This window comes from Caretta caretta, chromosome 14 (genome assembly GCF_965140235.1).
Source record: "Caretta caretta isolate rCarCar2 chromosome 14, rCarCar1.hap1, whole genome shotgun sequence".
NCBI classification, from domain to species: domain Eukaryota; kingdom Metazoa; phylum Chordata; order Testudines; family Cheloniidae; genus Caretta; species Caretta caretta.
In genome coordinates, this window is record NC_134219.1 from 47,486,886 (window position 1) to 47,513,494 (window position 26,609).

General features: G+C 56.9%; 3 protein-coding genes across 3 annotated transcripts; 1 reads left to right on the forward strand and 2 right to left on the reverse strand.

Annotated features, from left to right (window-relative positions):
• Window positions 1-6,299: 6,299 nt before the first annotated feature.
• Window positions 6,300-9,683, forward strand: LOC142069150 (protein S100-A16-like). Its single transcript, XM_075119569.1, has 3 exons — window positions 6,300-6,411; window positions 8,069-8,238; window positions 8,647-9,683. The coding sequence occupies exons 1-3, from the start codon at window positions 6,315-6,317 to the stop codon at window positions 8,785-8,787; spliced, it is 408 nt and encodes a 135-aa protein (XP_074975670.1). The 5' UTR covers window positions 6,300-6,314; the 3' UTR covers window positions 8,788-9,683.
• Window positions 9,684-12,946: 3,263 nt separating this feature from the next.
• Window positions 12,947-16,637, reverse strand: LOC142068994 (zinc-binding protein A33-like). Its single transcript, XM_075119113.1, has 5 exons — window positions 16,539-16,637; window positions 15,090-15,323; window positions 14,703-14,725; window positions 13,790-14,094; window positions 12,947-13,275 (listed from the first exon to the last, which is right to left on the reverse strand). The coding sequence occupies exons 2-5, from the start codon at window positions 15,195-15,197 to the stop codon at window positions 12,947-12,949; spliced, it is 765 nt and encodes a 254-aa protein (XP_074975214.1). The 5' UTR covers window positions 15,198-15,323; window positions 16,539-16,637.
• Window positions 16,638-19,339: 2,702 nt separating this feature from the next.
• LOC125621667 (nuclear factor 7, brain) lies at window positions 19,340-26,161 on the reverse strand. The gene is made up of 6 exons (XM_048818790.2): window positions 25,651-26,161; window positions 23,957-24,052; window positions 22,259-22,492; window positions 21,777-21,799; window positions 21,196-21,470; window positions 19,340-19,684 (listed from the first exon to the last, which is right to left on the reverse strand). The coding sequence occupies exons 1-6, from the start codon at window positions 26,077-26,079 to the stop codon at window positions 19,650-19,652; spliced, it is 1,092 nt and encodes a 363-aa protein (XP_048674747.2). The 5' UTR covers window positions 26,080-26,161; the 3' UTR covers window positions 19,340-19,649.
• Window positions 26,162-26,609: the final 448 nt, after the last annotated feature.

The following is a 26,609-nucleotide window of genomic DNA, read 5'->3' on the forward strand; positions in this document are numbered from 1 at the left end:
ATGTATATGGATGGGTGGGTAGATGGATGGATGGACGGACAGGGGAGGTATATAGGCTGTTAGATGCATGGATGGATGGGGTGGCTGGAGGGAGAGGTATGAATGGGGATGGATGGATGGATGGATGGATATCTGTGGGGATGGATGTCTATGGATTGGGAGGAAATGTATGTAGATGGACTGAGAAATGGGGGTGTGACAGGATCCCTGGGGTGCAGCCTGGGACTGTGGGACCGCAGTGCCCCCTGAACTGTCTCCAGCCTGGGCAGTCTCTCACAATGCCCTGCTAGTGACCAGCAGCAAACCCCTCCAGGTGCTGTGATCACTCAGCGCAACCACATGTGGAGACCCAACACCCAGCTACATTGCGTGAATGCTCCCAGAGCCACTCATGAATCACACAGAGAGAGGCACCAGCCAAATTCCCCCCCCCCCCCCCGCAAGCTCCCAGCATTGTACCCCAGGAATATACCATCTTGCACTGCTCAAGATGGGAAATGCAAATTTATTAATTGGTTCACCACTTCGTCAATGGAAAGTGGATATACACCAGCCTTTATAAAACCTGAGCAGATTTACCACAAACTTCAGGTAAACTCACTGATAAAGATAAACAGTAAAACAAATGTATTGACTACATAAGATAGATTTTAAGTGATATTAAGTGATAGGCAACAAGTCAGAGATAGTTACCAAAAGAAAAGAAGATATAAGCATGCAGTCTAAACCAGTGGTTCTCAAACTTTTTTTTTCGCAGACCACTTGAAAATTGCTGAGGGTCTCGGCAGACCACTAAATGATCTTTCCCAATGTTGTTTGTACCTTTAGCTAACTATTGTAAAAAAAAACCCTTAATAATAAACATTTTTTGTTCTACATATAAAAGCACACAACTCATATTTTAATGTCAGTAGTCTTACCTATCTAATACGATGGATGTGCCCTCTGTTCCCCGCTGCAGCAGCCCCCGAGCTGGGGCTGGGAAGGGCTGGGGGGGTCTCTCCCCGTCAGCCACAGCCCAGGAGCTGGGGAAAGTGACTGGCACCGCAGCCCTGCACGTCCCAAATTCCCCCCACCTCTTCTTCTCACGCCACTTCCCCCCACCTCCCCCTCCCACTTACCCCCTATTCCCCCCAAGGCCACCACCTCACCTTACATGTGCATCTTCTCCAGGGTCCAGGCACCTAATCAGTGGAGCCACCGTGCCTGCGCGACTCCCCTATTTAGGTGGGTGGCCCTTCACTCTCTCACGTGCAACTGCTCAGGTACACACCTTAGAGGGAACTATCCGCGGACCACCTGAATGGAGCTCGCGGACCACTGGTGGTCCATGGACCACAGTTTGAAAACCTATGGTCTAAACTCTCAACCCTATTAGACTGGGCAATATCTAGATTAAGCACTTTTTCTCACCGCCCTGGATATTGCAGTCCCTAGTCTACAAGATTTCACCCTTGAAATCTGGGCCAGTCCCCTCAGTTGGAGTCTTCAGAGCGTCCTGGTTGCTTGCAGCATAGATGGGGGCAGGAACAAAGGCCAAGCCTGGGCCCCCCGTGTTCTGCTTTATACCCTCAGTCCATGTGCTTGGAGAACACAAGTCCAGGCATGTCTGGGCGGCATTGCTGAGTCTCCAGGCAAGGTTGAGCAATTCCCCTGGTGTGGCCTCAGGAGGGTGAGTCATTGCATTGTAGCTCCCTTGCTGCACAATGGCTGTTTGTTTGACACCACGCCTGAGGCATTGGTTACTTTCCGTGCTGTTGCCTCTGGGAAGCTAATATCTGGCTAATTCCCCAATTTACAGCATGTTTTAGTGACAGCCGTACAACACAATTCTCATAGCTTCATATGCCTGAATGATACACATCTCTGGAGGGAGAAATGACTTTCAGCAGATCATGACCTTTCCCCTGATACCTTACAAGGCCTGCTTTATATGTGAGATCACAATTATATATAAATGAGGAATGTGGGGGTTACAAGACGCTCCCCAAAGGTACCATATGTCACGGAGGCATGTTTGGAGGTGGCTAGATAAGATTAAAAAGCAAAAGAAACATCTCTAGGCAGAAGCCAGACTTTAAAAAATATTTTCCTTAGTTTCTGCCTCGTGCTTGGATTTGTCCATATCAGCAGAGAGGCATGAGGAGCTGATGGGACCTGGCCCGTGGGTGGGAAAGTCACAGAGCGAGATTCTCCAGTTCTGTCTCCGACAACATCACGGCTGGCCTGGCAGCACACCATGCCTGACTTCTCAGGGGTAGCTGACCTTCTGTTTGTCTACTTCTGAGACTACAGCCTGCGAGCCATTTTAAGCCAGCCCGCGCGCTCCCACTAGGGAGTGGGATCTGGGGCTTGCCCCGCTCTGGCGCTCCAGCCGGGGAGCAGGATCAGGGGCTGCACCACGCAGCTCCTGGAAGCCGCGGCATGGCCCCGCTCTGGCTCCTACAAGCTCCAATGGCCCCCTCTGGCGCTCCAATGGGAGCTGCAGGGACGGTGCCTGCAGATGGGGCAGCATGCAGAGCCGCCTGGCTGCGCCTCCGCATAGGAGCTGGAGAAGGACATGCCACTGCTTCCGGGAGCCACTTGAGGTAAGTGTTGCTGAGAGCCTGCACCCGTAAGCCTCTCCCCACGCCCCAGCCTCCTGCTCCAGCCCTGCTCTCTGAACCCCTCAATCCCAGCCCAGAACACCCTCCTGCACCCCAAACCTCTCATCTCCAGCCCCACCCCAGAGCCCGTACCCCCAGCCAGAGCCTGCACCCCTTCCTGCACCCCTACCCCAGCCCTGATCCCCTTCCCTCCCTCCTAACCTGTCAGTTCCAGCCCAGAGCACCCTCCTACACCCCAAACTCCTCATCCCCAGCCCCACCCCAGAGCTCACACCCCCAAGCCGGAGCCCTCCCCCTCCCCCCCACACCCCACTTCTCCACCCCAGTCTGGAGCCCCCTCCCGCACCCTGAACCCCTCCTTTCTGGCCCCACCCCAAAGCCCACACCCCCAACCAGAGCCCTCACCCTCTCCTGCACCCCAATCCCAATTCTGTGAGCATTCATGGCCTGCCATAGAATTTCTATTCCCAGATGTGGCCCTTAGGCCAAAAAGTTTGCCCACCCTGTATTATACCAACATAACAGCTTCTCTTTATTAAGCTAAAGAGATTTAGCTCCTGAGTCTCTCACTATAGGGCAGGTTTTCCAGATCTCATATCATTATTGTAGCTCTTTCTGAACCCTTTCCAGTTTGTCAACCTCCTTGTTCAGGGGTGGACCCTAGAAATGGACCCTAGAAATGTGCAGAGCTGATCCCCTGCTCCTACTCAATATCCCCCTGCTTCTCCATCCAAGGGTCACATTTACCCTCCTCGCTGCACCATTGCCCGGACTATATTTGGAGTAACATAGGGATGAATCAAACCCTCTGCTGTCTGATTCTTCTTGAATCTAAGGCCCTTTTGCATCTCTCCAGCAGGGTGAAGGAGTCGCAGAGAACTGGAGCTAGCTGAAATTTTTCCGTTGAGAATATTGTATTTGAAAAAAAAAGCATGAATAATATTCGTCAACAAAATGGGTTTTCCCTATCCTTTTCCAGGGTTTTTCTACAAAATCCCCCATTTTTTTTCAGTTTTTCTCCCCCCCACTTTTTCTGCAGTAATAAAAAGCGGGTAGGGGAAATGAGCCTCGGGAGAAGGAGGAGTTGTAACGGGGGGGGGGGGGGGAGGGAAGAAAAACAGAAAAAAACTGAAATTTTCATAACCACCAATTTTCGATGGAAAAATATCAAAGAACCTGGTAACAAATTTGAAATGTCAGTACTTTTTGTGAACTCGTTTTCCTGCTTTCCAACCAGCTGCAACTTGAACATTTTGTCTCTTACAAACATTCCCACCCTCCTCTTAGTATTTATTATTTGTATTGCAGTAATCCCAGTCACGGAGCAGGGCCATCTGTACAAGCAGAACAAATGCAATGAGACACCCAGAAGATTTAAGAGAAAGGTGTGTCTCTTTATTTCCTGGGTCCAGGGAACAGCACCTGGTGGCTAAATTAACTAATTCTGTTGAAGTCACTCCCTCTAGTGAAATAATACATTCCCAGTTGCCTCAGGGTGATATGTATCTCTGCTCGTTGGGAACGGGCTAAAGGTGGGCGAATGAAGGGACCGATCCAAGAGGCATGGAATATTTTCTGGTGCGGTTTGCAGAAATCCATTCACCCCTAGCTGCGCTGACTCCAGGTAGCAGGCGACTCTGTTGATCCCACTTCTCCCACCAAGCCAATCAGATGAACCAACATGAGGATTTTCAAAGAGTGAATTTCCTAGGGACTCTTGGAAAGCGTGTGATTGGTTTTGGGTAGTCAGGGGCATGGCTGAAGGTTATCTTGGTCAGTACACAGCTGAGCAATGAGACTTCACCCCAAACCTCTTCCCAAGGATGGTGGACAGGGCCAAAACAGAATCTTTTATCGGGGTCAGGGTCAAGTATTGAATCAAAATCTTCAGCTGCCAGCCTAATGTCTTAAGTATGTGCCTGTTCCGCCCCACTTGACCTTACAGCATTGGGCTGGGACTCAGGAGATCTGGGTTCAATTCCCAGCTCTGCCACTGATGCCCTGTGTGATCTTCGAGAAGTCATTGCATTTCTGTGGGCCTCAGTTTCCCTATCTGTAAAATACAGGATAACATGAGGATTCCTTCATACTCACTGCTTTTTGTGACATTTTATGAACTTCTACTCACTTTCTTACAGCTGGGCTCACAATTAGGATACATGTGTAGGCCCAGTTATTACAACCAACCTCACTCTCCACCCAGAACAGACTCCAGGAGACCTAACGCCAAGCCCCACACTGCTGTGATCCATTAGACCCCCCCCTCTTCTCCCAGAGCTGGGTCTAGAACCCAGAGATCTGGTGCCCCATCCCTCACCCTAGCGTACTCGATCCATCCTCCCATTCCAAGCTCTAGGGATAGAACCCAGGAGTCCTTACTTACAGCCCCCTCTGCTCTACCCACTAAGCCCCACTCCCAGAGCCCAGGATGTAACCTAGGTGCCCTGACTCCTCTGGCGCTAACCTAGTAGACGTCACTGCTCTCCTAGTCCCAGGGCTCGGTTACAGACGTAACTGTCCTGCTCTGTCCAGCTTGGGGGAGACCTCAGCTGGAGTATGGTGTTGGGGGACCGGAAGCTGAAGAATGGGACCGAAGGAGCAGACCCACGAGATCCTGCGAGGCCATGACTGTGTTGGAAGGTGGAAAGGTTTCTCCGTGTCCCGGAATGTGGTAACAGGCCTATTTACCTATTTCACCTTGTCTGTCATTATTCGTCTGGCAACAGTGCAGGTCCAGACACGACAATAATTCTGTCTGAGAGAGCAGGTGTGGGAGGTCATCTTCTGTTGGTGTCCAATAAAGGATGTGGCCTCCCCCACCTCGTCTGTCAAATAGCCTGTGCCCAGCACGGCTACACCACCACGGTGTACAATAATCCTGTGTGGAATTGTGGAAATAAAGGCAACATTTGATGAAGCCTAAAGTGGGTAGACTTGTGACTCTGTTCCCGGGCTCACGCTCCCAACAATGTCCAGTTCTGGCCGTCACCCTCCGGGAAAGAGGTGGGGGAGAGTCCAGAGGGGAGTAACGAAAATGATCACAGGTGGCAAAAACCTGACTGAGTGGGAACGGTTAAAGGGTGACGTCTCGAGGGCCCTTCTAGCCCGACATGTCTATGATTCTATGAAGAATGATTCGAGGTCTGGAAGACGGAGGCACTCAGCCTGTGTGGTTGACCCAAGAGAAGGTTAAGCGGTGGCTTGATCATGGTCTACAGTTCCCTACGGGGGTGAGGCTCTCTGGTCGTACAGGGGGAGAGCATCTCTGCTAGCTGAGGGCTCCTTCATCTAGCGGACGAAGGCACAATGAGTCCCCAGCGGCTGGAAGGAGAAGCGAGCGGTCGCCACTGGGAGCCCCCCGGGAACCTTCTACTGCTGCAGTGCGAGGGGGGCTCCTCTGTTCACTGACCCGAGCAGAGCCCTATGCCTCAGCAGCTGCAAGGCACAGGGTTCAAAGCCTCCCTCCGCCATGTCCTGCATGGCACCCCCCATGGGACGCTCCGTTGGGGGGAAGGGTAGAGCCCTGTGCTGGGGCGAGCAAAGTTAAAACTCCGGCTCCCCAGATGCGTGCGCGCTCTTAACGAGTCAGCACTGGTGTTATCTCCGTCTGGGAAAGATGCCAGCAACCGTCCAGCACCTGGGCTCAGGAGATGGGGAGGGGTTTTCCATGGATGTGGGACCGGTTGCCTAACGAGAGGCTGGACTTGAATGAGAGCCAGATGCAAGGCGACATTAACTGACTGCCCAGATGCAGGGCCGGACAGAGAGAAAAGAGAACGAAGGGGCGGGCTGTCATCCTGTGGAGGTAGGTGTCCCTCCTGCCCCTCAGTTTGGGGGTTGGAGAGACTCTTAGAGCAAGAAGATGCAATAATTAGGGGGTTCAAGCACGGGAGGCTGGGAGCCAGGACTCCTGGGTTCTATCCCCAGCTCGGGGAGTGGGGTCTAGGGGATTAAAGCAGCGGGGCTGGGAGCCAGGACTCCCTAGTGTCTATTCCTAGCTCAGGGACAGGGGAGGGACCGGGGGGTTGGAGCACAGGACTTGGAGGATGCTGGAGAGATGGGTCCTAATCTCAGCTCAACCCAAGCCCTCGGTGCCCTGTTATTGTGCCCACCAGTCCAATGCAGTGCACGGCCCCTTTGAGGCTCATTTAATCCACCTTTTTAAAGAGCCTGGAGATTTTAAATCCACTTTTTTTAATCCACCTTTTTAAAGAGCCTGGAAAAATAGAGAAAAAGCTAGGGAAAGGGCTGCTGATCTCCTCACTTCCTGTGCACAGCTCCAAATACTTGACTTAATGACCATGGAGTTGTAGAAATGTAGGACCTAGAGAGATTGTCTAGCCCGGGTCCCCTGCACTGAGGCAGGACTAAGCATTACCTAGCCCATCCCTGACGTGTGTTTGTCTAAAATCTCCAGCGACAGAGATTCCACAACCTCCCTAGGCAATTTATCCAAGGCAGAAAGTTTCTCCTAATGTCCAACCTAAACTGCCCTTTCTGCAATTTGAGCCCATTGCTTCTTGTCCTAGCCTCACAGGTTAAGGAGAACAATTTATCACCTTCCTCTTTACAACAACCTTTACATACTCGAAGACTGTTCTCATGTCCCCCCTTGGTCTTCTCTTCTCCAGACTAAACAAACCCAGTGTTTTCAATCTTCCCTCTTCGGTCATGTTTTCTAGCCCTTTCATCCTTTTTGTCGCTCTTCTCTGGACTTTCTCCAATTTGTCCACATCTTTCCTGAAAGGTGGCACCCAGAACTGGACACAATCCTCCAGCTCAGGCCTTATCAATGCGGAGTAGTGCGGAAGAATTACCTCTCGTGTCTTGCTTACAACGCTCCTGCTAATGCATCCCAGAAGGATGTTCTCTCTTTTTGCAACAGCGTTGGCTCATATTTGGCTTGTGGTCCACTCTGACCCCCAGATCCCTTTCCGCAGCACTCCTTCCTCGGCAGTCATTTCCCGTTTTCCCAAGTGGAGTACTTTGCATTTGTCCTCATTGAATTTCAGACCATTTCTCCAGTTTGTCCAGTTCATTCTGAATTTTAATCCCGTCCTCCAAAGCAGTTGCAACCCCTCCCAGCTTGGTATCATCCGCAAACTTTACACGTGTGCTCTCTGTGCCATTGATCATTGATGAAGATATTGAACAGAACCAGAACCAGAACCGATCCCTGCGGGACTCCACTCAATATGCCCTTCCAGCTTGACTGTGAACCACTGATTATCTATCTATCTATCCCCAGACACCCCCTCTATTTATCTATCTATCTATCTATCTATCTCCATACACCCACTCTATCTATCTATCTATCCTACACTTGAGCGGGTCTGGCTATCTCCAGCAGAGGGCAATGTTGCACAAGCAGATATTCCCCAGGAAGGCCAAGACATGGGCCCTTGGCTGAGGTCTCTGGGGCTGGTGGGACCCTAAAGGCGGCATCTGCCTTTGCTTTGCAGGTGGAAGGAAGCCGGCCGAGATGGCTGGGAAAGATTCTGAGCTGGAGAAAGGCCTCCATGCCATCGTGAACACCTTCTACAAATACACCAAGGGCCCGCCTGGAGCCAAGGTGCTGGACCAGGCGGCTTTCCAGAAATTGCTCAGCAATGAGCTGAGCCATCAGCTCAAGGTGAGACCCGGGTACTCGCACCCCAAGGCGCCGGCAATTGCCAGTTGCTCACTGCTGGCAAAGGGGGCTCTGGCGGTGCCCCTCAATCGCGACCCTCAGCCCCCTGCTGCCCCAGCTCTGCCGGGGCCTCTCAAACCCGACCTGCAGCCCCTGCTAGCCCAGCCCTGGGCTCCCCCTTTCCTGCCACCAGCTCCGATGATGCCCCTTAATTCTTAATTCACCCCTCCTTTATCCACTTCTGCCTCTAGCTTGTAGCTCAGCGACACACAGACACACACACATGCCCATGTAGCAGGTGTGATTCCCTCCAGCCGGGGGCGTCCCTCGTCCGCCGCCCCACCAGTCGCAGCCTTCACTGGCCAGCTGCTTCCCCCACTGAGGCTTTGCCTTGTCTCCCTGGTGTTTCAGGAAGCCCAGAGCACAGAGGCAGGGAAGGACCTGTTGAAGAAGATGGATACAGACAACAACCAGCTCATCTCCTTCGAGGAATACTGGGAGCTGGTCACCTTAATCTGCCAAGCCATCGAGCGTTACAATTACAGCAAATAGAGACTGTTGAGCAGAAGCCAGTGGGGAAACTGAGGCAGGCTCCTAACTAGGCAACTCCCCCAAATCCTTCACCTACAGAAGTTAAAGCAAACCTGTCCCCCTCCCCCTCCTCTAAACCCAGTTGCCCTAAAACTCACCAGCTCGCTCGGAGACTGGAATCTGTCTGCCTACCCCTCCTCCCGCTGCCGGGATCCCCATTCCGGCCTGCACCCCCCACAGCTCCCACCGCCAGGATCTCCACCCCGCCCTGTGCTCCCCACATCTCCCCCTCTCCCACCACCAATATCCCCACCCCACCCTGTGCTCCCCACATCTCCCGCCTCTCCCACTGCCGGGATCCCCACCCCGCCCTGGGCTCCCCACATCTCCCCCCTCTCCCACTGCCGGGATCACCCCGCCCTGTGCTCCCCACATCTCCCGCCTCTCCCACTGCCCGGATCCCCACCCCGCCCTGTGCTCCCCACATCTCCCCCCTCTCCCACTGCCGGGATCCCCACTCCGCCCTGTGCTCCCCACATCTCCCGCCTCTCCCACTGCCCGGATCCCCACCCCGCCCTGTGCTCCCCACATCTCCCGCCTCTCCCACTGCCCGGATCCCCACCCCGCCCTGTGCTCCCCACATCTCCCGCCTCTCCCACTGCCGGGATCCCCACCCCGCCCTGTGCTCCCCACATCTCCCGCCTCTCCCACTGCCGGGATCCCCACCCCGCCCTGTGCTCCCCACATCTCCCGCCTCTCCCACTGCCCAGATCCCCACCCCGCCCTGTGCTCCCCACATCTCCTCCCTTTCCTGCTCCTGGGATCCCTCCTGGCCTGCACTCCCCACACCATCTGCCTTGCCCGCTGTAACTTGGTCATGTTGCTTGAATAAAGAAACCAATTTGTCTCTTTTCATACCACAGTCGCACGGGGCTCGGTATTGCACTGAGTCGGCAGAAGGCAGTGGGCGTGCTGGAGGGAATCAGACCTGCCGTGTGGGGTGAGGGGGGTGCCCCCCACTGGAGGGAATCAGACCTGCTTTCTCTGTGTGTGTGTGGTGCCCCCTACTGGAGGGACTCAGAGTTGGGGGGGGGGTGAGCGACAATCTAGCCCGGGGTGGGCAAACTGTTTGGCCCGAGGGCCACATCTGAATAGAAATTGTAATGGGGGGCCATGAATGCTCATGAATTGGGGTTGGAGAGCGGGGCAGGGGGGGAGGGCTCTGGTTGGGGGTGCGGGCTCCTCGGTGGGGCCAGAAATGAGGAGTTCAGGGTGCGGGAGGGGGCTCCGGGCGGGGATGCAGGCTCTGGGGTGGGGCTGGGGATGAGGTGTTTGGGGTGCAGGAGGGTGCTCCAGGCTGGGATCGAGGGGTTCGGAGGGCAGGAGGGGGATCAGGGCTGGGGCAGGGGGTTGGGGGGTGGGGAGAGACTCAAGGGTGCAGGCTCCCAGCGGCACTTACCTCAAGCGGCTCCTGGAAGCAGCAGCCTGTCCCTTCTCCGGCTCCGACACTCAGGCACCCCCCATGCAGCTCCCATTGGGGTGCTGGAGGGGGCCATGGGGGGGGGCACAGGAGCACATAGTAGCAGGAGCGGTGCCCTCCTGTGGCTTCTGGGAGTCGTGTGATGCGGCCCTGACCCTGCACCCCAGCCCGTAGTTTGCCCATCCCTGCTTTATGGGGGGTTTTTTCCAGCTCAATTGACACAGATATTACCTAGCATTGGTCCCTGGGGGACCCCACTAGAAACGACCCCATTAGACGACAATTCCCAGCAAAAATTCCTTTGGGGCATCTATCAGCAAGCCAGTTTTTAAGGCAGTGGATGTGGGCTGCCTTGGTTTTTGCCTAGAGCTAATTCTCGAGGCAGGCTGGCGTGCAGGGCTAAGTCAAATGCCTTCCATATGGGATGTCCGCTTTCCTTTGAGTGTACGATGTTGACAGAGTAATCCTTATTTACCTAACTGGGGAGCTCATAAAAAACCAATACTGAGTTTGTCTGACACGACCTATTTGCCAAGAAACCAGGCTGATGGGAAACTAACACAAGGTGCCCGGGTCTCTTTGTTCATTTCGCCTTAGGCCATGTGGGGATGTCTTGCTCCGGGTTGCAACATATGACAGATTCCAGGTCAAATTCCCTGCTGGTGGCGAACGACCCTTGATTCAACGGCGTTCCAGCCACTTGCCCGAAGGCTTCACTTGGCCCTGACTTCCTAGGAAGAGACGTTCCCACTTCTGTATCTCAGATACAGGTCAAGAGTGCACAGAGGCAGCCCTCCCTGGGCTAGATCCCCAGCCGGTGTCAATTGGACCTCGCTCCGTTGGGGCCCACGGAGCCAGAGCCCCAAATGGTGCAAGTCAGCGCTGGATTCAACTGGGCTCCACCCGTCTGGCACCTTTGCCTTCCAGCCCAGCTCATCTTCAGCGTTCACTGCCAAGAGACGGCGGGAGACCCATTTCCCCCTGGGAACCTCGCAACTCACTCAGAGGGCCGAGTCAGCGGTCTGCAACGGCTCATCCGTAAGGCTACGATTTCGTCAGGGATATTTTTAGGAAAAGTCAGGGACGGGTCACGGGCCATAAACAAAAATTCATGGAAGCTGTGAGCTGTCCCTGACTTTTACTAAAAACATTCCTGACAAAATGGGGAGGGAGGAGGGGCCAGCACCCTGCCCCATTGCGTGCAACAGCTGGGAGCTGTGGCCCCCGCCCTCCCTGTCCAGTGGCTGGGAGCTGGGGAGGGGCCACCAGTGGAGGTGGGAGGGGTCCCCCACCTCCCACAGCAACTGGGAACTGCGGGGTCCCCCTCCTCCTGCAGGGGCTGGGAGCTGGAGGGTCCCCCACCTCCCATGGTAAGTAGGAGCTGGGGGCAGGGATCGCCATCCGCAGCAGCTAAGCAGCTGCCAGGGTCCTCCTGCTGCCCGCGGGACTGGGAGGGTCCCCCACTTCCTGCAGGGGCTGGGCAGCTTGGGGGGCCCCCATGTCATGGAGGTCTCTGGAAGTCACGGATTCGTAGCCTTACTCAGCTGACAAGCTCAGCTGGTCCGAGGCCAGAGAAATCAATTTCTCCCCCAGGGAAGGAGAGAAGATGCATAATCCTATATGTTTCAGAGTAACAGCCCTGTTAGTCTGTATTCGCAAAAAGAAGAGGACTTGTGGCACCTTAGAGACTAACCAATCTATTTGAGCTCGCGAAAGCTTATGCTCAAATAAATTGGTTAGTCTCTAAGGTGCCACAAGTCCTCCTTTTCTTTTTTTGATAATCCTATATGGGATTTGAACCTATAAAATCAGGAATCCAGAGTCTGATGTGTACATCCAGAATGACCCCTCCAGAGTCAATGGAATCAGGGCTGGAGTCTGACCTCAGCGACCCCAGTGTAAACCCAGAGCGACTCCACTTCAGCCAGCAGCGTGTACTTTCGAAGTATGCTAGCGTAAAGCGAAGGAAGTCCAGCAGTTTCACTAGATTTACAATTTGTAAACCCAGAGTAAGAGAGGTTGACTCAGTTGAATTACTCCAGGTTCCCACCAGCGTAACGGAGTAATAAACTGATGGATTTAGTTCACTGCATTATTGGGATGTAATTGAAGAATAACTCCAGAAAGGCCAGCAGCGTTACTCCAGGTTTACACTGGGGTATAATTGAGGAGCCAGTCCAGGAACCATATCGGATTCATGTTGGTGTGACTGCAAAATAAGTCTGCTGACTGCGCCGGTGTTCTACTGGTACAAATCCAGAGTAACTCCAGTTAGTCCAGTGGAATTATTCCAGGTATGCTCACGTATCTGAGGAGTAAATCCATGAACTTCAATGGATTTACCTTGGTGTAAAGGGAGTAACTCCACTGCCTTCGCCTCTAGGTTGCGGGTTCGAATCCCATGGCTGTTGGGTTGGCTAAAACAAGGTGGTGGGATCTTGGCTTGTTCTAGGGAAGGGGCCCTGAAGCCATCATCACTGATCCTGCTGTTAACTAGCCCCCTGTCATTGGTGGATAAGCCAAGACTACCCGGGCCTCAGGAACTGAATAGAGAAGAATCCGTCCAGTTGTAGGACTCAGGTACATCAGCAGAGGGTGACGTGGGGCAATTTGGCCATGGCACCAAGATGGCTCCAATCAGGCCCCAGGGTCGGGGGACTGGCTGGCCCAGGGCGATGGGGCCTCTCCCCTCTAAGGGCGTCAGAGCTCCAGGTCCCACATGGAGAGGGGCTCACTGGACTGGGTGCTCAGGAAGGGAACTATCTCCTCCGCGAAGGAGTCCTGGAAGGTGTGCAGATGGCTCAAGCTGGAGCTGTTGTAGAAGGACAACTGGCCGCCTTCGAAGTCCAGATACACCCCCACCTTCTCCAGCCTCCCGCAGACGGACAGGGCGAGGCGGGGGTCCGTCAGAGCCCGGTACTGCCCCCCTCGCCGCTCGATGGCCCACACCCCTTCCCTGGCCCGGAAGCGGATGCGCCTCTTGCGTTTCACAAGGGCCGAGTGGAGGTCCAGGGTGATGCAGGCTGGCACTGCAGGAGGAGAGAGGGAAAGGAAGGGGTTAATGGCTGGGCTGGGTTCTCTGGGAGGGGAGGGGGATTCCCCATCAATTAAAGAGATATATTCTCTCCCAAGTCAGTGCTGGCCCTATGGGAGCACGAGGGGGCACTGTGTTGCAGGGAGCATAGTAGGGGGTTCGGTAGGGGGTGCTCTCCCCTCACAGCCTATGCTGACCCCAAAACCCCACTGCAGGGCTAGGGGGCGCTGTGCTGCAGGGAGCAGAGTGTGGGACCAGTAGGGGGAGCTTTCCCCTCACAGCCAATGCTGACCCCAAAACCCCACTGCAGGGCTAGGGGGCGCTGTGCTGCAGGGAGCAGGGTGTGGGATGCTTTTTCCAACACTGGGGGCATGCAAATCAATACCATGGGAACGGCACCACCCCGTCGCCTTCCTCTTCCTTAGCCTCTTCTTCCTCAGCCCCCAGCACCCCCTCCTGATCTCCCGCCCCGCTCCCCACAGCCCAGAGGCCGAGTATGGTCACCTCACCTGGGTGGACTATCCCCAGTAGCTCCTTCCAGGCGTAGAACTGCAGGGGTCCCTTAAACTCCCCGAGGTTCAGGTCCACAGGAACCACCCCATCGTCTTCCTCTTCCTTAGCCTCTTCTTCCTCGGCCCCCTCCTCGTCTTCCTCCTCTTCCACCTCAGGTTCCTCATCTTCCTCATCCTCTTCCTCTTCCTCCTCTTTCTCGCATTCGTCCGTGTCGTCATCACTGGTTCTCAATTCCTCTTCCGCCTCCACCTCGTCCGGCTTCTCCGCCTCCTTCCCCTGGGCTCCCTGCCCCTCCCGGACCCTGTGGAAAAGCTTGAGGGTTGACGTGAGTGGCCCTACCGTGGTTTTCGAGGATAACGGCCTACCACCGCCGGCCAGTGGGGTTATGAAGGGAACAGCCTGCCCACCACCGCCAGCCAATGGGGTCGCAAGGATAACGGCCTACCTACACTGTCAACCAATGGCATCAGGAGGGTAGTGGCCTATGTACCGCGGCCAGCTAGCGGAGTTACTGCTTTAGCTCAGGGGTAATGTCTGGCGTGTGTGTGGTCAGCTGGCCTGCAGAAGACAAAAGCCTACTACAGCTACTAGTTTATGGTGGTACTCCCATATGTCGAGCGGTAGAGTTCAGAGTTCGCTGGGTGCTCATGAGAGGATAATAACCTACTGTGGCTGCCAGGTAAGGGTGGTACTCCTGGAGCTCAAGTGGTAGAGTTCAGCGTGTGCTGGTCCATGGGAGAGAACAGCTTATCCCTGCGACCAGCTAGATGGAGTAGCTCCTGTCACTCACACGGTAGCGGCCCCTCCTCCTATGTCTGGTGGACCCTGGATTGAACCCTGCAGGTGACCTATGAACTCAAACTTTCTCATGGAAATTTTGAGCGTGGGGACAAACCCAAAGATACTCACCTCTCCATCAGCTCCTTGGCATCCTGGAGGAGAGGAGAAAAGGGATGGGAATGAGTCAACACCCGAAGGAGCTACCTCCGCCTCCCCCCACCTCTGTCTATGGGAGAAACTCTGCTCTGCAGCCCCATAACTGCTGCCTCACCCCAGTCAACAGGACCCTTGTTTCCTCCCTCGACCAAGTTTTGGTCCCCATCTCTGTTCCCTTTCAGTCCTATCAACCCCCATTGACCCATCTCTGCTGGCACCCATACCCCAGCTCTTCTCCCCTGCCCCTTGCAAAGACCTATCCCGCCCCCCAGGCGGGCTCTGCCCCAGTTCTGCCCCCCTCCAGCCTTCCCTGTCCCCTCCCAACCCTCCCCCAGCCAAGGTCTGGCCCTTTCCCCTCACCTTGAGGAAGCCAATGTTGTCCTTGCGCTCCAGCCCCATGCGTACCCTGGAGAGGGTCTCGGTCCAGGAGGCCACTTTCCCATTCAGCTCCTGGAGCTTCTCTTCCATCTGCACCAGGTTCTTCTTCCTCTGTCACTCCAGCGCCTCCTTCAGGCCCAGCTCCCGCAGACTCAGCAGCTGGCGCATCTTCTCAAACTCCCCCGAGATGTGGTCCCACAGGGACTCGGAGCAGCTCTAGGCGATGCAAAGGTGTGGGGGGACAGGATGGAGACCTCAGTGGATGCCTGATCCATCAGGCACCAGACCTACTTCTGCACCAGGGATGGGCAAACTTTTTGGCCTGAGAGCCACATCTGGGTGGGGAAATTGTATGCAGGGCCATGAATGTAGGGCTGGGGCAGGGGGTGGGGGTGTGGGAGGAAGTGCAGGGTGTGGGAGGGGGTGCGGGGTGCAGGAGGGGGTTCAGGGCATGGGGTTGGGGAGGAGGAGGGGTGCAGGGTGCAGCAGGGGACTCAGGGCAAGGTGTTGGGGGCTCAGGTCAGGGGCTGGGATGCAGGAGAAGGTGCGGGGTGCCGGAGGGCATGGTGTTGGGGAGGAGGAGGGGTGCAGGGTGCAGCAGGGGACTCAGGGCAGGGGGTTGGGGGCTCAGGGCATGGGATTGGGTGCAGGAGGGGTTTGGGGTGTGGCAGGGGGCTCATGGCAGGGGTTTGGGGTACAGGAGGCGTGTGGCACGGGGTTGGGGGCTCAGGGCAGGGGGTTAGGGTTCGCGGTGCAGGATGCAGGAGGGGTGCAGGGTGCGGGCACCTCAAGCGGCTCCGGGCTGGCAACAGGGTGCATTGGGGCTAAGGCAGGCTCCCTGCCTGCCCTGGCCCCGCGCAGCTCCCAGAAGTGGCCAGCATGTCCAGCAGTGGCTCCTGGGGGTGGGGTGGGGTGGGGCGGGGCGGGGCAGACAGCTCTGCCGTGCGCTGCCCTCGCTTGCGGGTACCACCCCCGGAGCTCCCATTGGCCACGGTTTCCCATTCCCAGCCAATGGAGGCTCCGGGGGGCGGTGCCTGCAGGTGAGGGCAGCGTACGGAGCCCTCTGTTCTGCCCTTCCCACAGGGGCCACAGGGACGCGGTGCCAGCCAATTCCTGGAGCAGCGCAGGGCCAGGGTGGGCAGGGAGCCTGACTTAGCCCCATTGCACCATGGGGCTGGCAATCCCACGAGCCAGATTGAAAGCCCTGATGGGCTTGATACGGCCAGCAGGCCGTAGTTTGCCCTCCCCTGTTCTACACCAAGGCCCATTGCAGGCTGAGGATAGAACCCAGGAGTCCTGGATCCCAGGCACCCCTCCCTGCTCTGACCACTAGACCCCACTCCCCTGCCAGAGCTGGGGAGAGAACCCAGCAGCCCTGCCCTCCCTGTGTCAAGCCCTTGTGCCCATCTAGCCCGGTATCCAGCCTCGTACCTGCAGCTCTGTTATGTTCTCCTGCTGGTGGCACTGGCTCTGCACCAGCCTCTTGAGACCTTCCTACAGGGGCTGCAGAGACGCCTTGAGCTGTTCCTGGGCAGCAGAGATCCGGGGTCACCGGCTGGAGCCGGGGGGGACCTGCTGCCACCCCATCGAGATTCCCCGCCCAGCAATGGGATTTCAGTCCCAGATCCCTCCCGGGAATTTCAGCCCTGCCCAGACCTTCCCATTGGCTGCCCTTCCCCAAAATCCCTGCCTCCCAGGAACGGGCAGCCAATCAGAGCTGCGGCAGGTGGCAGGCAGAATGTGCTACCTTCCCCCACCCGGGAGGGGTTTTCAGGTAGGGGAGGAAGGAGCAGAAAGAGCCAGACAGTTCCAGCCACAGGTTAGTCCGCGCCCCACACCACGCTGGGAGCAATGGGTCAGACTGCTCTCACCCCCCTCACAATAGGTCAGTCCACTCCCACCCTCTCCTGTTAACAATAGATCAGTCCACTTCCTACTACGAGCAAGAGGTCAGTCCTCTCTCCCCTCTTCCCCTGTGCGCAATGGGTCAGTCCACTCCCCTCTTATCCGTGAGTAGTGGGTCAGTCCACTCCCCCCTGAGAGCAATGAGTCAGTCTGCTTCCCCCCTCCCCCTGTGAACAATGGGCCAGTCCACTCCCCCCCCCCCCCGCAGAGTAATGAGCCTGTTCACTCCCCCCTTCCCCTTGATGAGCCACCCCTGTCCCCCCCCCATGAACAATGAGTCAGTCCACTCCCCCCCCACACAGAGTAATGGGCCTGTTCACTCCCCCCTCCCCCTTGATGAGCCACTCCCCCTGCCCCCCCCCATGAACAATGCGTCAATCCACACACACACACACACACCCTAACACAAGCCCTGGGAAGGGGAGGGACGAAGTGCAGGGTGGGGGCAGGACTGACACGTGGCTGATCGTGATCAGCACTGATGTGGGTCTCGACTTGTCTCTGGGGTGGGGGGCCCAGAAAGCTCTGATGTGGGGATGGGGGCACTGGGTTCACATGGGGCTTGAAGGGGCAGAATTAAAGGCTGGGCTGGGAAGCAGCCGGAGGCCAGCTGGGGTGGGCAGAATTGAACCCACGAGACCCTGCCTAGGGAACCCAGGAGTCCTGGTTCCGCCCTCCCTCCCCCCAACCTCTGAACCCCACTCTTCTCCCAGAGAACCCAGGCATCCGGGCCCTCACCTGATATTTCTGGACGGCGTTTTTGATGGGCAGGAAGTCGTGGCCGCAGTGCTGGGGCAGGTCCCGGCAGATCACGCACACGGGCCCCTCGTCCTGGCTGCAGAAGAGTTTGAGCGGCTCCTCGTGCTCTGCGCAGAAATACCAGCTCCCGCCTCCGCCCGGCTGGGCCCCCTCGTCCAGTTTGAGCAGCCGGGCTTTCTCCGCCAGGCTGCACAGGGCCCGGTTGAGGGCCACCCGGCGCAGGGCGAAGGGGTGCCGGCACTCGGGGCACAGCCCCCGGCCTTGCCCCTTGGGGACGCAGGGCTCCAGGCAGGCAGCGCAGAAGCTGTGTCCGCACTCCAGCATGCGGGGGTCCCGGAACAGGGACAGGCAGATGGGGCAGAGCAGGTCCTCCGTGAAACTGGAGACTTCCCTAATTGAGGCCATCACGGGATGGGGACGTCCCTTCTCCCCGGGGCCGGGACGCTGCTGGGCCGGGACGTCCCTTCTTCCCGGGGCTGGGTCCTTGCTGGGCCGGGACGTCCCTTCTCCCCGGGGCCGGGACGCTGCTGGGCCGGGACGTCCCTTCTTCCCGGGGCTGGGTCCTTGCTGGGCCGGGACGTCCCTTCTCCCCGGGGCCGGGACGCTGCTGGGCCGGGACGTCCCTTCTCCCCGGGGCTGGGTCCTTGCTGGGCCGGGACGTCCCTTCTCCCCGGGGCTGGGTCCTTGCTGGGCCGGGACGTCCCTTCTCCCCGGGGCTGGGTCCTTGCTGGGCCGGGACGTCCCTTCTCCCCGGGGCCGGGACGCTGCTGGGCCGGGACGTCCCTTCTCCCCGGGGCTGGGTCCTTGCTGGGCCGGGACGTCCCTTCTCCCCGGGGCCGGGACGCTGCTGGGCCGGGACGTCCCTTCTCCCCGGGGCTGGGTCCTTGCTGGGCCGGGACGTCCCTTCTCCCCGGGGCTGGGTCCTTGCTGGGCCGGGACGTCCCTTCTCCCCGGGGCTGGGTCCTTGCTGGGCCGGGACGTCCCTTCTCCCCGGGGCCGGGATGCTGCTGGGCCGGGACGTCCCTTCTCCCCGGGACTGGGTCCTTGCTGGGCCGGGACGTCCCTTCTCCCTGGGGCTGGGTTGCCCTGTCTCTGCCCCCAAACCCAGAGGCACTGGAGCCGGCTGCAGTGCAATGTGGCCAGGCTGCAGCTGCAACAGGACCCGCCTCCTCTGCTGACTCAGCGATTCCTCCTGGGGCTGCAAGGTGCCTGCCTCCTGCCTTCCCCCCCACCCCCCAGCCCTGACTCAGCACCGCTTTGTTTTCACCATTCCTCCCATTAACCCCCGCCTCTCCAGGGCTGCTGGAAATGACTATGCACCTCCGTGATTGGCTCTGCCAGCTGCCCTGGCTGTGCAGACAATGTGCGGGGGGAGGAGGGGGGGGGTCACGGTGAAGTCATTTTGGGGGACAGACTGAGCAAACACCTCCTCCCCCCTTCCTGAAACTGCCCCACAGCAGGCTGTGAAGCCTGGGAGCCAGGACTCATGTATTCTATCCCCAGCTCTGGGAGGGGAAGCGGGGGCTAGTGGGTGGGAGCAGGGGGGGCTCGGAGCCAGGACTCCTGGGTTCTGTTCTGAGCTCTGGTTTATTTGATTCATACACTTTGAAAATGTCCTCGTAACCAGGTCAATATCGTCCAAAGACTCGATAAAATCAGCTACTCATGCAACACACAATGAAATGCCGGTGTCCTGCCTGCTGGGCAACCCAGGTACATTTCCATGGCTTGTCTCTCACACTGGCAGGCTAGAGAGGCTGGATCCTGGTGGCTTCACTCTCCACCAAATCTCCTCCCTCAAAATATATGGCAGCTTTTCCTCTGAATCCGAATCTCTGAGGGCTGGGATCATCTGCACAGATGCATCCCAGGTGGTCGTCAGTGCCACGTGATAGATCCATCATGGACTGTGTCTAGAAAAGAAAAATAGTTGAATATTGATACCTTGCAGAGATGCAGCCAGCTCTGGGGTGGGGCAGCTGGGTAACAGCCACACAGCGACACCACATGGGAATGGCTTGCCTCAGTCAGGGTTGCAGCCAGCTCTGGGGCAGGACATCTGGGTAACAGCCGCACAGCAACACCACACGGGCATGGCTCGCCCAGCACTGAGATGCAGCCACCTCAGGGGTGAATCTTGGCTCCCCCACGGTGTCTCCTAAAGGTAGGACTGTGACACTGCACCCCATATTCATCATAGTGGCATGATTATGACATAATTATGATGTATTTTGTACAAGATGTGTCCTGTGAGGTCTCTGTGAAAAGTTGTTATTTGCTGGATATGATTATCCTATTTGTATGCATGTATCATTTGTGTATCTGAAGTTATGAATATTGACTGTGTAGCTGTATTTCAAATGGGCTTACTCTGGGTAACACCCACAACTAGCCTTCCAGGTACAACAATGAAGACGCGAGGCAGTGCTGATGGCTCATCAACAAAGACAATGGACCACAGAAGAGCATAGCCTTCCTATAAACGTTTCAGCCAGCCTATGAGTAATGGCTTCTATGCCCCAGCAAGGGCATGTGACCAGACCACATGAACTAAACTCCAGTTTGGTGCCTGTATTCTGCCACAAACCAGGCTGGGAATTTAGCTTGAAACAAAGGGGTTCCCGCTGTGTGGAGAGACTATATGAGGTGGGGCATGACATCATGACTGGTCTTCACTCCCCCACAACTCAACACCTGAAAGAAGCTCTGGAAGACAAAGGACTTGGAATGGGGGAGGGGAACCGAGGCTGCCAGGCAGATGTGGCTTGTGCCTTAAGAATCTGCAAGCCTGCTTGTACCGTCAGTCAGGGTGAGATATGGCTAATTCAAATCCTATCGATCTAGTATATTAAGCTTAGCTTGTGTTTTTGTTTATTTACCAGGTAATCTGCTTTGATCTGTTTGCTGTCACTTATAATCCCTTAAAATCTCTCCTTCTGCAGTTAATACACTTGTTTTAAGGTTTTATCTTAACCAGTGTGTCTTGAAGTGAAGTGCCTGGGAAAATCTCAGCTTGGTGGACACAGGCTTGTTGTGCATATCTTTCCCACATCGAGGGGAAAGCAAACTATATTAATGAGCTTGCATTGTACAGATCCCCATGCAGTGCAAGACAGTATAATTCTGGGTTCATACACCAGCAAGGGTGCAGGGCTGGGGAGCTGGGAAATTGGCTCCTGTCTCCTGTATGTCCTTGAGTGGCTTAGGTAAAGCATTCAGGTAGCTCAGCTGTGTGCATGGCACCACCTGCTGTCATGCAGGGTGATAACAGGGCCTGGAGAGGCTGGCTGAGTCACCAGCAGAGCCGCGTGAGAAGGGCCAGCCCAGTTAAATGGTTAGGGTCACAGCAGTTCCCACGGCTCCCAAACTGCAGTCCAGGGGGTGACAACCCGTCACAAGGACAAGGGTGAGAAACCAGCCTGACCTGCTTGGATGGTCCCCAGCATTTTCTGCCAGGCCTCAAAGTCCAGCGATTCCTTGAATTCCTCGAGAGCTGGGTCCACAGCAACGATATCCCCATCTTCATCTTCCTCCTCCTCCTCCTCGCCATTAGCATCATCTTCATCTCCTTCCTCCTCCTTGCCATTAGCCACATTTTCATCTTCATCAGTCGAATCATCTTCATCGCCGCTGGACCCTTCGTCACTTGCACCATCCTCTTCCTCCTCCTCACCCTGGCTTGACTGATCCTCCTGGACTCTACAAAGAGAGAAATCTACGACAGCAGCCACCTGTGTGTGTGCACACAGATCTCTCTCTCTCTGCGCACGTACGGATCTCTGTGTGTGTGCGCACACATACGGATCTCTGTGTGTGAGGGCGGACGTGTGTGTGACGCCATGTGCAATTGTGTGTGTGTGTGTGTACAGATCTCTGTGGGACTCCATGTGTGATTGTGTGTGACTCCATGTGTGATTGTGCGTGTGTGTCACAAAGAGAGGAACACGCAGACCAAAACAGTAGCCCTAAAAAGGAAGTGGGGGGGAGGGATGGGGACACACTCACCTTCTCATCAGCTCCTTGATGCCCTAGATTAGGGAGAAAGAGACAGGATTGACTCCTGGAACTACCCTCCACAGTAACACTCCATGCCCCGTTGTAGGTGAGATACCAGCCCTATGGGACAGCCCTTTCCCAGCTCCCCCTGCTCAGCCCCAATTCCCACCCCTGCCTCATCCAACCACTACTGTCTCCAGCTGCTTTCCCTCCCTACTCCTTCTTCTGCATGTTCCTCATGTCATACACCTGCCCATCACCCCTAACCTGCTTCTGCCTCGACAGCCTGTTCCCCTCCCAGAGACTCCAGGAGTCCTGACTCCCAGCCCCGCTGCTCTAACCCACTAGACCCCACTCCCCTCCCAGAGCTGGGGATAGAACCCAGGATTCCTGGCTCCCAGCCCCATTACACAATCTCCCATCCCACAGCTCCATCATGTAGCGCCTCCCAGCCATGTTCCCATCTCCTGGCAGATGAAATCCCGCCTCACCCTGAGGAAGGCTGTGTGATCTGAGGTGTCCAGCCCCACCCGGGCCATGGACAGGGTCTCGCTACGAAAGGTCACTTCTTCATCCAGCTCCTTCAGCCTCTCCTCCATCTCCTCCCGGTTCTCCTCCTTCAACCTCCCCACAGTCTCTTTCATGCCCTGCTCCTTCTCCTGCAGGATCTGATGGAGAACCTCAAACTCCTCGGTGATATAACCCAAGAGGTCCTGGGCATAGCTCTGCAGAGGGTGGAGAAACCAGCAGGAGGTTCAAAACACACCACCGACGGAGCATTTGCAGGAGGCAGGATGACCGGTCCCTCAGTTTCCCCAACTGTACAGTGGGGAGAACTGCACTTCCCTACCTCACAGGGGAGCTGGGAGGGTGAGCACAGGAAAATGGAGTGAGATGGGAATTTATTTGACAAAATGTTTTTTATAGAAAAATTTGGAAAAATAGAAACTGTGAGTGAAACAGGGTTTGGACATGACAAATCTCCTAAATCAGGAAACGTTTGGCGGGGAAGGTGAGCTAAAGGGCTAGGCCATGTTAATTTAGGGACAGTCACTGACTCCTAACAATAATAATACCTAGCACTTTTCATCCTCAGATCTAGCAGCCCCTGACAAGTTTTCCTGGCTCTGCCAACGTCTGGGGTCTGCTCTGTAATCCTGAGTCCTGGCTACTGGCCTGTCATTAACGAGCATTCATCAAAAACCAGACTTGTGGGAAAGGCTGATTTTTCAAAAGGGGGTTTTCCGAAGGAAGTCAGTGTCATAATCCCTGTCTGACAGGTAGGGAAACTGAGGCACGGATTGGGGCAATGACTGGCCCAAGGTCATTCCGCGGCAGAGCCAGGAATAGAACCCAGGTGTCCTGAATTCCTTGCCAGTGCTCGAGCCACGAGGGCAGAGGTGGGCAAAATTTTTGGCCTGAGGGCCACATCTGGGTGTGGAAATTGTATGGTGAGCTATGAATGCTCACGAAATTGGGGTTGGTGTGTGGGAGGGGGCGAGGGCTCTGGCTGGGGGTACAGGCTCTGGGGTGGGGCCAGAAATAAGGATTTCAGGGTGTGAGAGGGGCCTCCGGGCTGGGCCATGGGGTTGAGGTGTGGGGGGGGGCTCCAGCTGGGGGTGCTGGCTCTGGGGTGGGGCTGGGTATCAGGAGTTTGGGGTGCAGGAGGGTGCTCTAGGCTGGGACCAAGGGGTTTGGAGGGTGGCTGGGGCAGGGGGTTGGGGCAGGGGACGGGCTCAGGGGTGCAGGCTCTGGGTGGCGCTTACCTCAAGCAGCTTCCGGAAGCAGCGGCGTGGCCAATGGAAATTGCGGGGGCGGCGCTTGGGGCAGGGGCAGCACGCAGAGCCCCCTGGCTTCCCCTAAACGTAGGAGCCGGAGGGGGGACAGGCCACTGCTTCCGGGAGCCACGGCATGCGTGCGTGGAGTGGACCCCGACCCCGCTCCCCGGTTGGAGCAGGGCAAGCCACAGACCCCCAGCAGGAGCTGGAGGGCCGGATTAAATCGGTTGGCGGGCCGGATGTGGCCCACGGGCCGTCGTTTGCCCACCCCTGCACTAGGGTATGTGGCATCGCTCTCCTAGGCCTATAGGCATGGTCCAGCCAGTAGGAGGTGACAGCGAGCCCACACTGTAAATGTAGGTTAAAGCCTGACCCAATCTCGGGACCATATGAGGGGGATTTTGGCAATACCTCCAGCTCTGCTATGTTCTCCTGCTGGCGGCGCTGGTCCTCAGTGACTGAATTCAGATTGTCCTTCAGGGGGACGAGAGATGCCTTCAGCTTGTCCTGTGCGGTAGACAAACCCACCCGTCAGCGAGGGTTTTTTACCCTTTCCTCACAGGTCAGGTTTTCTCAACCTTTGATCATTTTCGTTGCTGCCCTCTGGACTCTCTCCAGTTCGTCGACGTCTTTCCTCAGGGGCAGCGCCCAGAACTGGATGCAACATGGCAGCTGAGGCCTCACCAGGGCCGAATCGAGCAGGGCAACGACCTCCCACGTCTTACATACGACACCCGTTCACACACCCCAGACGATCAGCCTCTTTTGCAGCCACATCACCTTGGTGACTCATCTTCAGTTTGTGAGCCACTGGACCCCCCAGTCCCTTTCCAGCAGCTCAACCACCTGGCCTGTCGTTCCCGGATTTGCAGCCGTGCATTTGATTTTTTCCTTCCGAGTGTAGTACATTGCCCGTATCTTTATTGAATTGCATCTTGATTTCAGACCCATTCTCCAGTGACACAGCGAGGAGTCCCCCCATAATGAACTGGCCCCCCAGCTGATGTAACAAGACAGGAGCTGTGCTCGGGACAGAGTCCGGGAGCGTCCCCCAGCCTAGTTTGACCTACTTAGACCCCAAATTCCCCTCCCAGAGCCGGAGATAGAATCCAGGAGTCCTCACATCCAGCCTCTATCTTCCAACCCAGTAGATTCCACTCCCAGAGAACCCAGGCATCCTGGTTCTCAGACCCCCCCCCCCCGCTCTAACCACTAAACACCACTCCACTCCCAGAGAACCCAGGTGTCCTGGCTCCCAGCTCCCTCCCCCCCTCTAACCACTAGACCCTGCTCCCCACTCCAAGAACCCAGGCGTCCTGGTTCTCAAACCCTCTGCTCTAACCACTAAACCCCATTCCCCTCCCAGGGAACCCAGGTGTCCTGGCTCTCAGGCCCCCCGCTCTAACCACTAAACCCCACTCCACTCCCAGAGAACCCAGGCTTCCTGGCTCCCAGCCCCCCTGCTCTAACCACGAGACCCTGCTCCCCACTCCAAGAACCTAGGTGTCCTGGTTCTCAGACCCTCTGCTCTAACCACTAAACCCCACTCCCCTCCCAGAGAACCCAGCTGTCATGGCTCTCAGGCCCCCTACTCTAACCACTAGACCCTGCTCCCCACTCAGAGAACCCAGGCATCCTGGTTCTCACACACACCCCGCTCTAACCACTAGACCCTGCTCCCCACTCAGAGAACCCAGGCATCCTGTTCTCACACACCTCCCCGCTCTAACCCACTAGACCCTGCTCCCCACTCCAAGAACCCAGGCATCCTGGTTCTCAGACCCTCTGCTCTAACCACTAAACCCCATTCCCCTCCCAGGGAACCCAGCTGTCCTGGCTCTCAGGCCCCCCTACTCTAACCACTAGACCCTGCTCCTCACTCAGAGAACCCAGGCATCCTGGTTCTCAGACCCTCTGCTCTAACCACTAAACCCCATTCCCCTCCCAGGGAACCCAGCTGTCCTGGCTCTCAGGCCCCCCTACTCTAACCACTAGACCCTGCTCCCCACTCAGAGAACCCAGGCATCCTGGTTCTCACACACACCCCCGCTCTAACCACTAGACCCTGCTCCTCACTCAGAGAACCCAGGCATCCGGGCCCTCACCTGATATTTCTGGACGGCGTTTTTGATGGGCAGGAAGTCGTGGCCGCGGTGCTGGGGCAGGTCCCGGCAGATCACGCACACGGGCCCCTCGTCCTGGCTGCAGAAGAGTTTGAGCGGCTCCTCGTGCTCCAGGCAGATGGACCATCCGGACCCTTTTCCGCCCGGCTGGGCCCCCTCGTCCAGTTTGAGCAGCCGGGCTTTCTCCGCCAGGCTGCACAGGGCCCAGTTGGTGGCCACCCGGCGCAGGGCGAAGGGGTGCCGGCACTCGGGGCACAGCCCCCGGCCCTGCCCCTTGGGGACGCAGGGCTCCAGGCAGGCAGCGCAGAAGCTGTGTCCGCACTCCAGCATGCGGGGGTCCCGGAACAGGGACAGGCAGATGGGACAGAGCAGGTCCTCGGCCAGGCTGGACGCGTCCAGAGCAGACGCCATCCCAGCCCCGCGCCCTGAAATGTCCCCCGACCGGGCGGAGCCACGGGCCCCGGGGCTTTTGCTTTCGTTTCCCGCACACACATGTACACCGCCCTGCCAGAGGAAAGGGAGAGCCCGGCAGCTGTCACCGCCCCGCACGCTTCCGCCGGCTCTCCAAAGTTCAGCTTCTTTTGTTTGCATAAGTCAGAAGCAATGTCCAGAGCTGGGGAGAGAACCCAGGAGTCCTGGCCCTCCCCGGCTCTAACCCACTAGACCCCTCTCCCCTCCCAGGGCTAGGGAGAGAACCCAGCAGTCTTGGCTCCCAGCTCCCCCTGCCCCGCTGCTCTAACCACTGGACCCCACTCCCCTCCCCTCCCCTCCCACAGCTGGGGAGAGAACCCAGGAGTCCTGGCTCCCAGCTGTAACCACTGGATCCCACTCCCCTCCCCTCCCACAGCTGAGGAGAGAACCCAGGAGTCCTGGCTCCCAGCTGTAACCACTGGACCCCACTCCCCTCCCCTCCCACAGCTGGGGAGAGAACCCAGGAGTCC

Excerpts from the sequence above, each read along its gene's own strand:
- LOC142069150 (XM_075119569.1), top strand. The coding sequence starts at position 6,315 with ATGAGAGCCAGATGCAAGGCGACATTAACTGACTGCCCAGATGCAGGG. Across the intron at positions 6,412-8,068 it reads CGGGCTGTCATCCTGTGGAG|GTGGAAGGAAGCCGGCCGAG; the intron begins GTAGGTGTCCCT and ends TTTGCTTTGCAG. Across the intron at positions 8,239-8,646 it reads AGCTGAGCCATCAGCTCAAG|GAAGCCCAGAGCACAGAGGC; the intron begins GTGAGACCCGGG and ends CTGGTGTTTCAG.
- LOC142068994 (XM_075119113.1), bottom strand. The coding sequence starts at position 15,197 with ATGGAAGAGAAGCTCCAGGAGCTGAATGGGAAAGTGGCCTCCTGGACC. Across the intron at positions 14,726-15,089 it reads ACAACATTGGCTTCCTCAAG|GATGCCAAGGAGCTGATGGA; the intron begins GTGAGGGGAAAG and ends CCTCTCCTCCAG. Across the intron at positions 14,095-14,702 it reads GCCAAGGAGCTGATGGAGAG|GGTCCGGGAGGGGCAGGGAG; the intron begins GTGAGTATCTTT and ends GCTTTTCCACAG.
- LOC125621667 (XM_048818790.2), bottom strand. The coding sequence starts at position 26,079 with ATGGCGTCTGCTCTGGACGCGTCCAGCCTGGCCGAGGACCTGCTCTGT. Across the intron at positions 22,493-23,956 it reads AGAACATAGCAGAGCTGGAG|AGCTATGCCCAGGACCTCTT; the intron begins GTATTGCCAAAA and ends CACCCTCTGCAG. Across the intron at positions 21,471-21,776 it reads ATCAAGGAGCTGATGAGAAG|AGTCCAGGAGGATCAGTCAA; the intron begins GTGAGTGTGTCC and ends CTCTCTTTGTAG.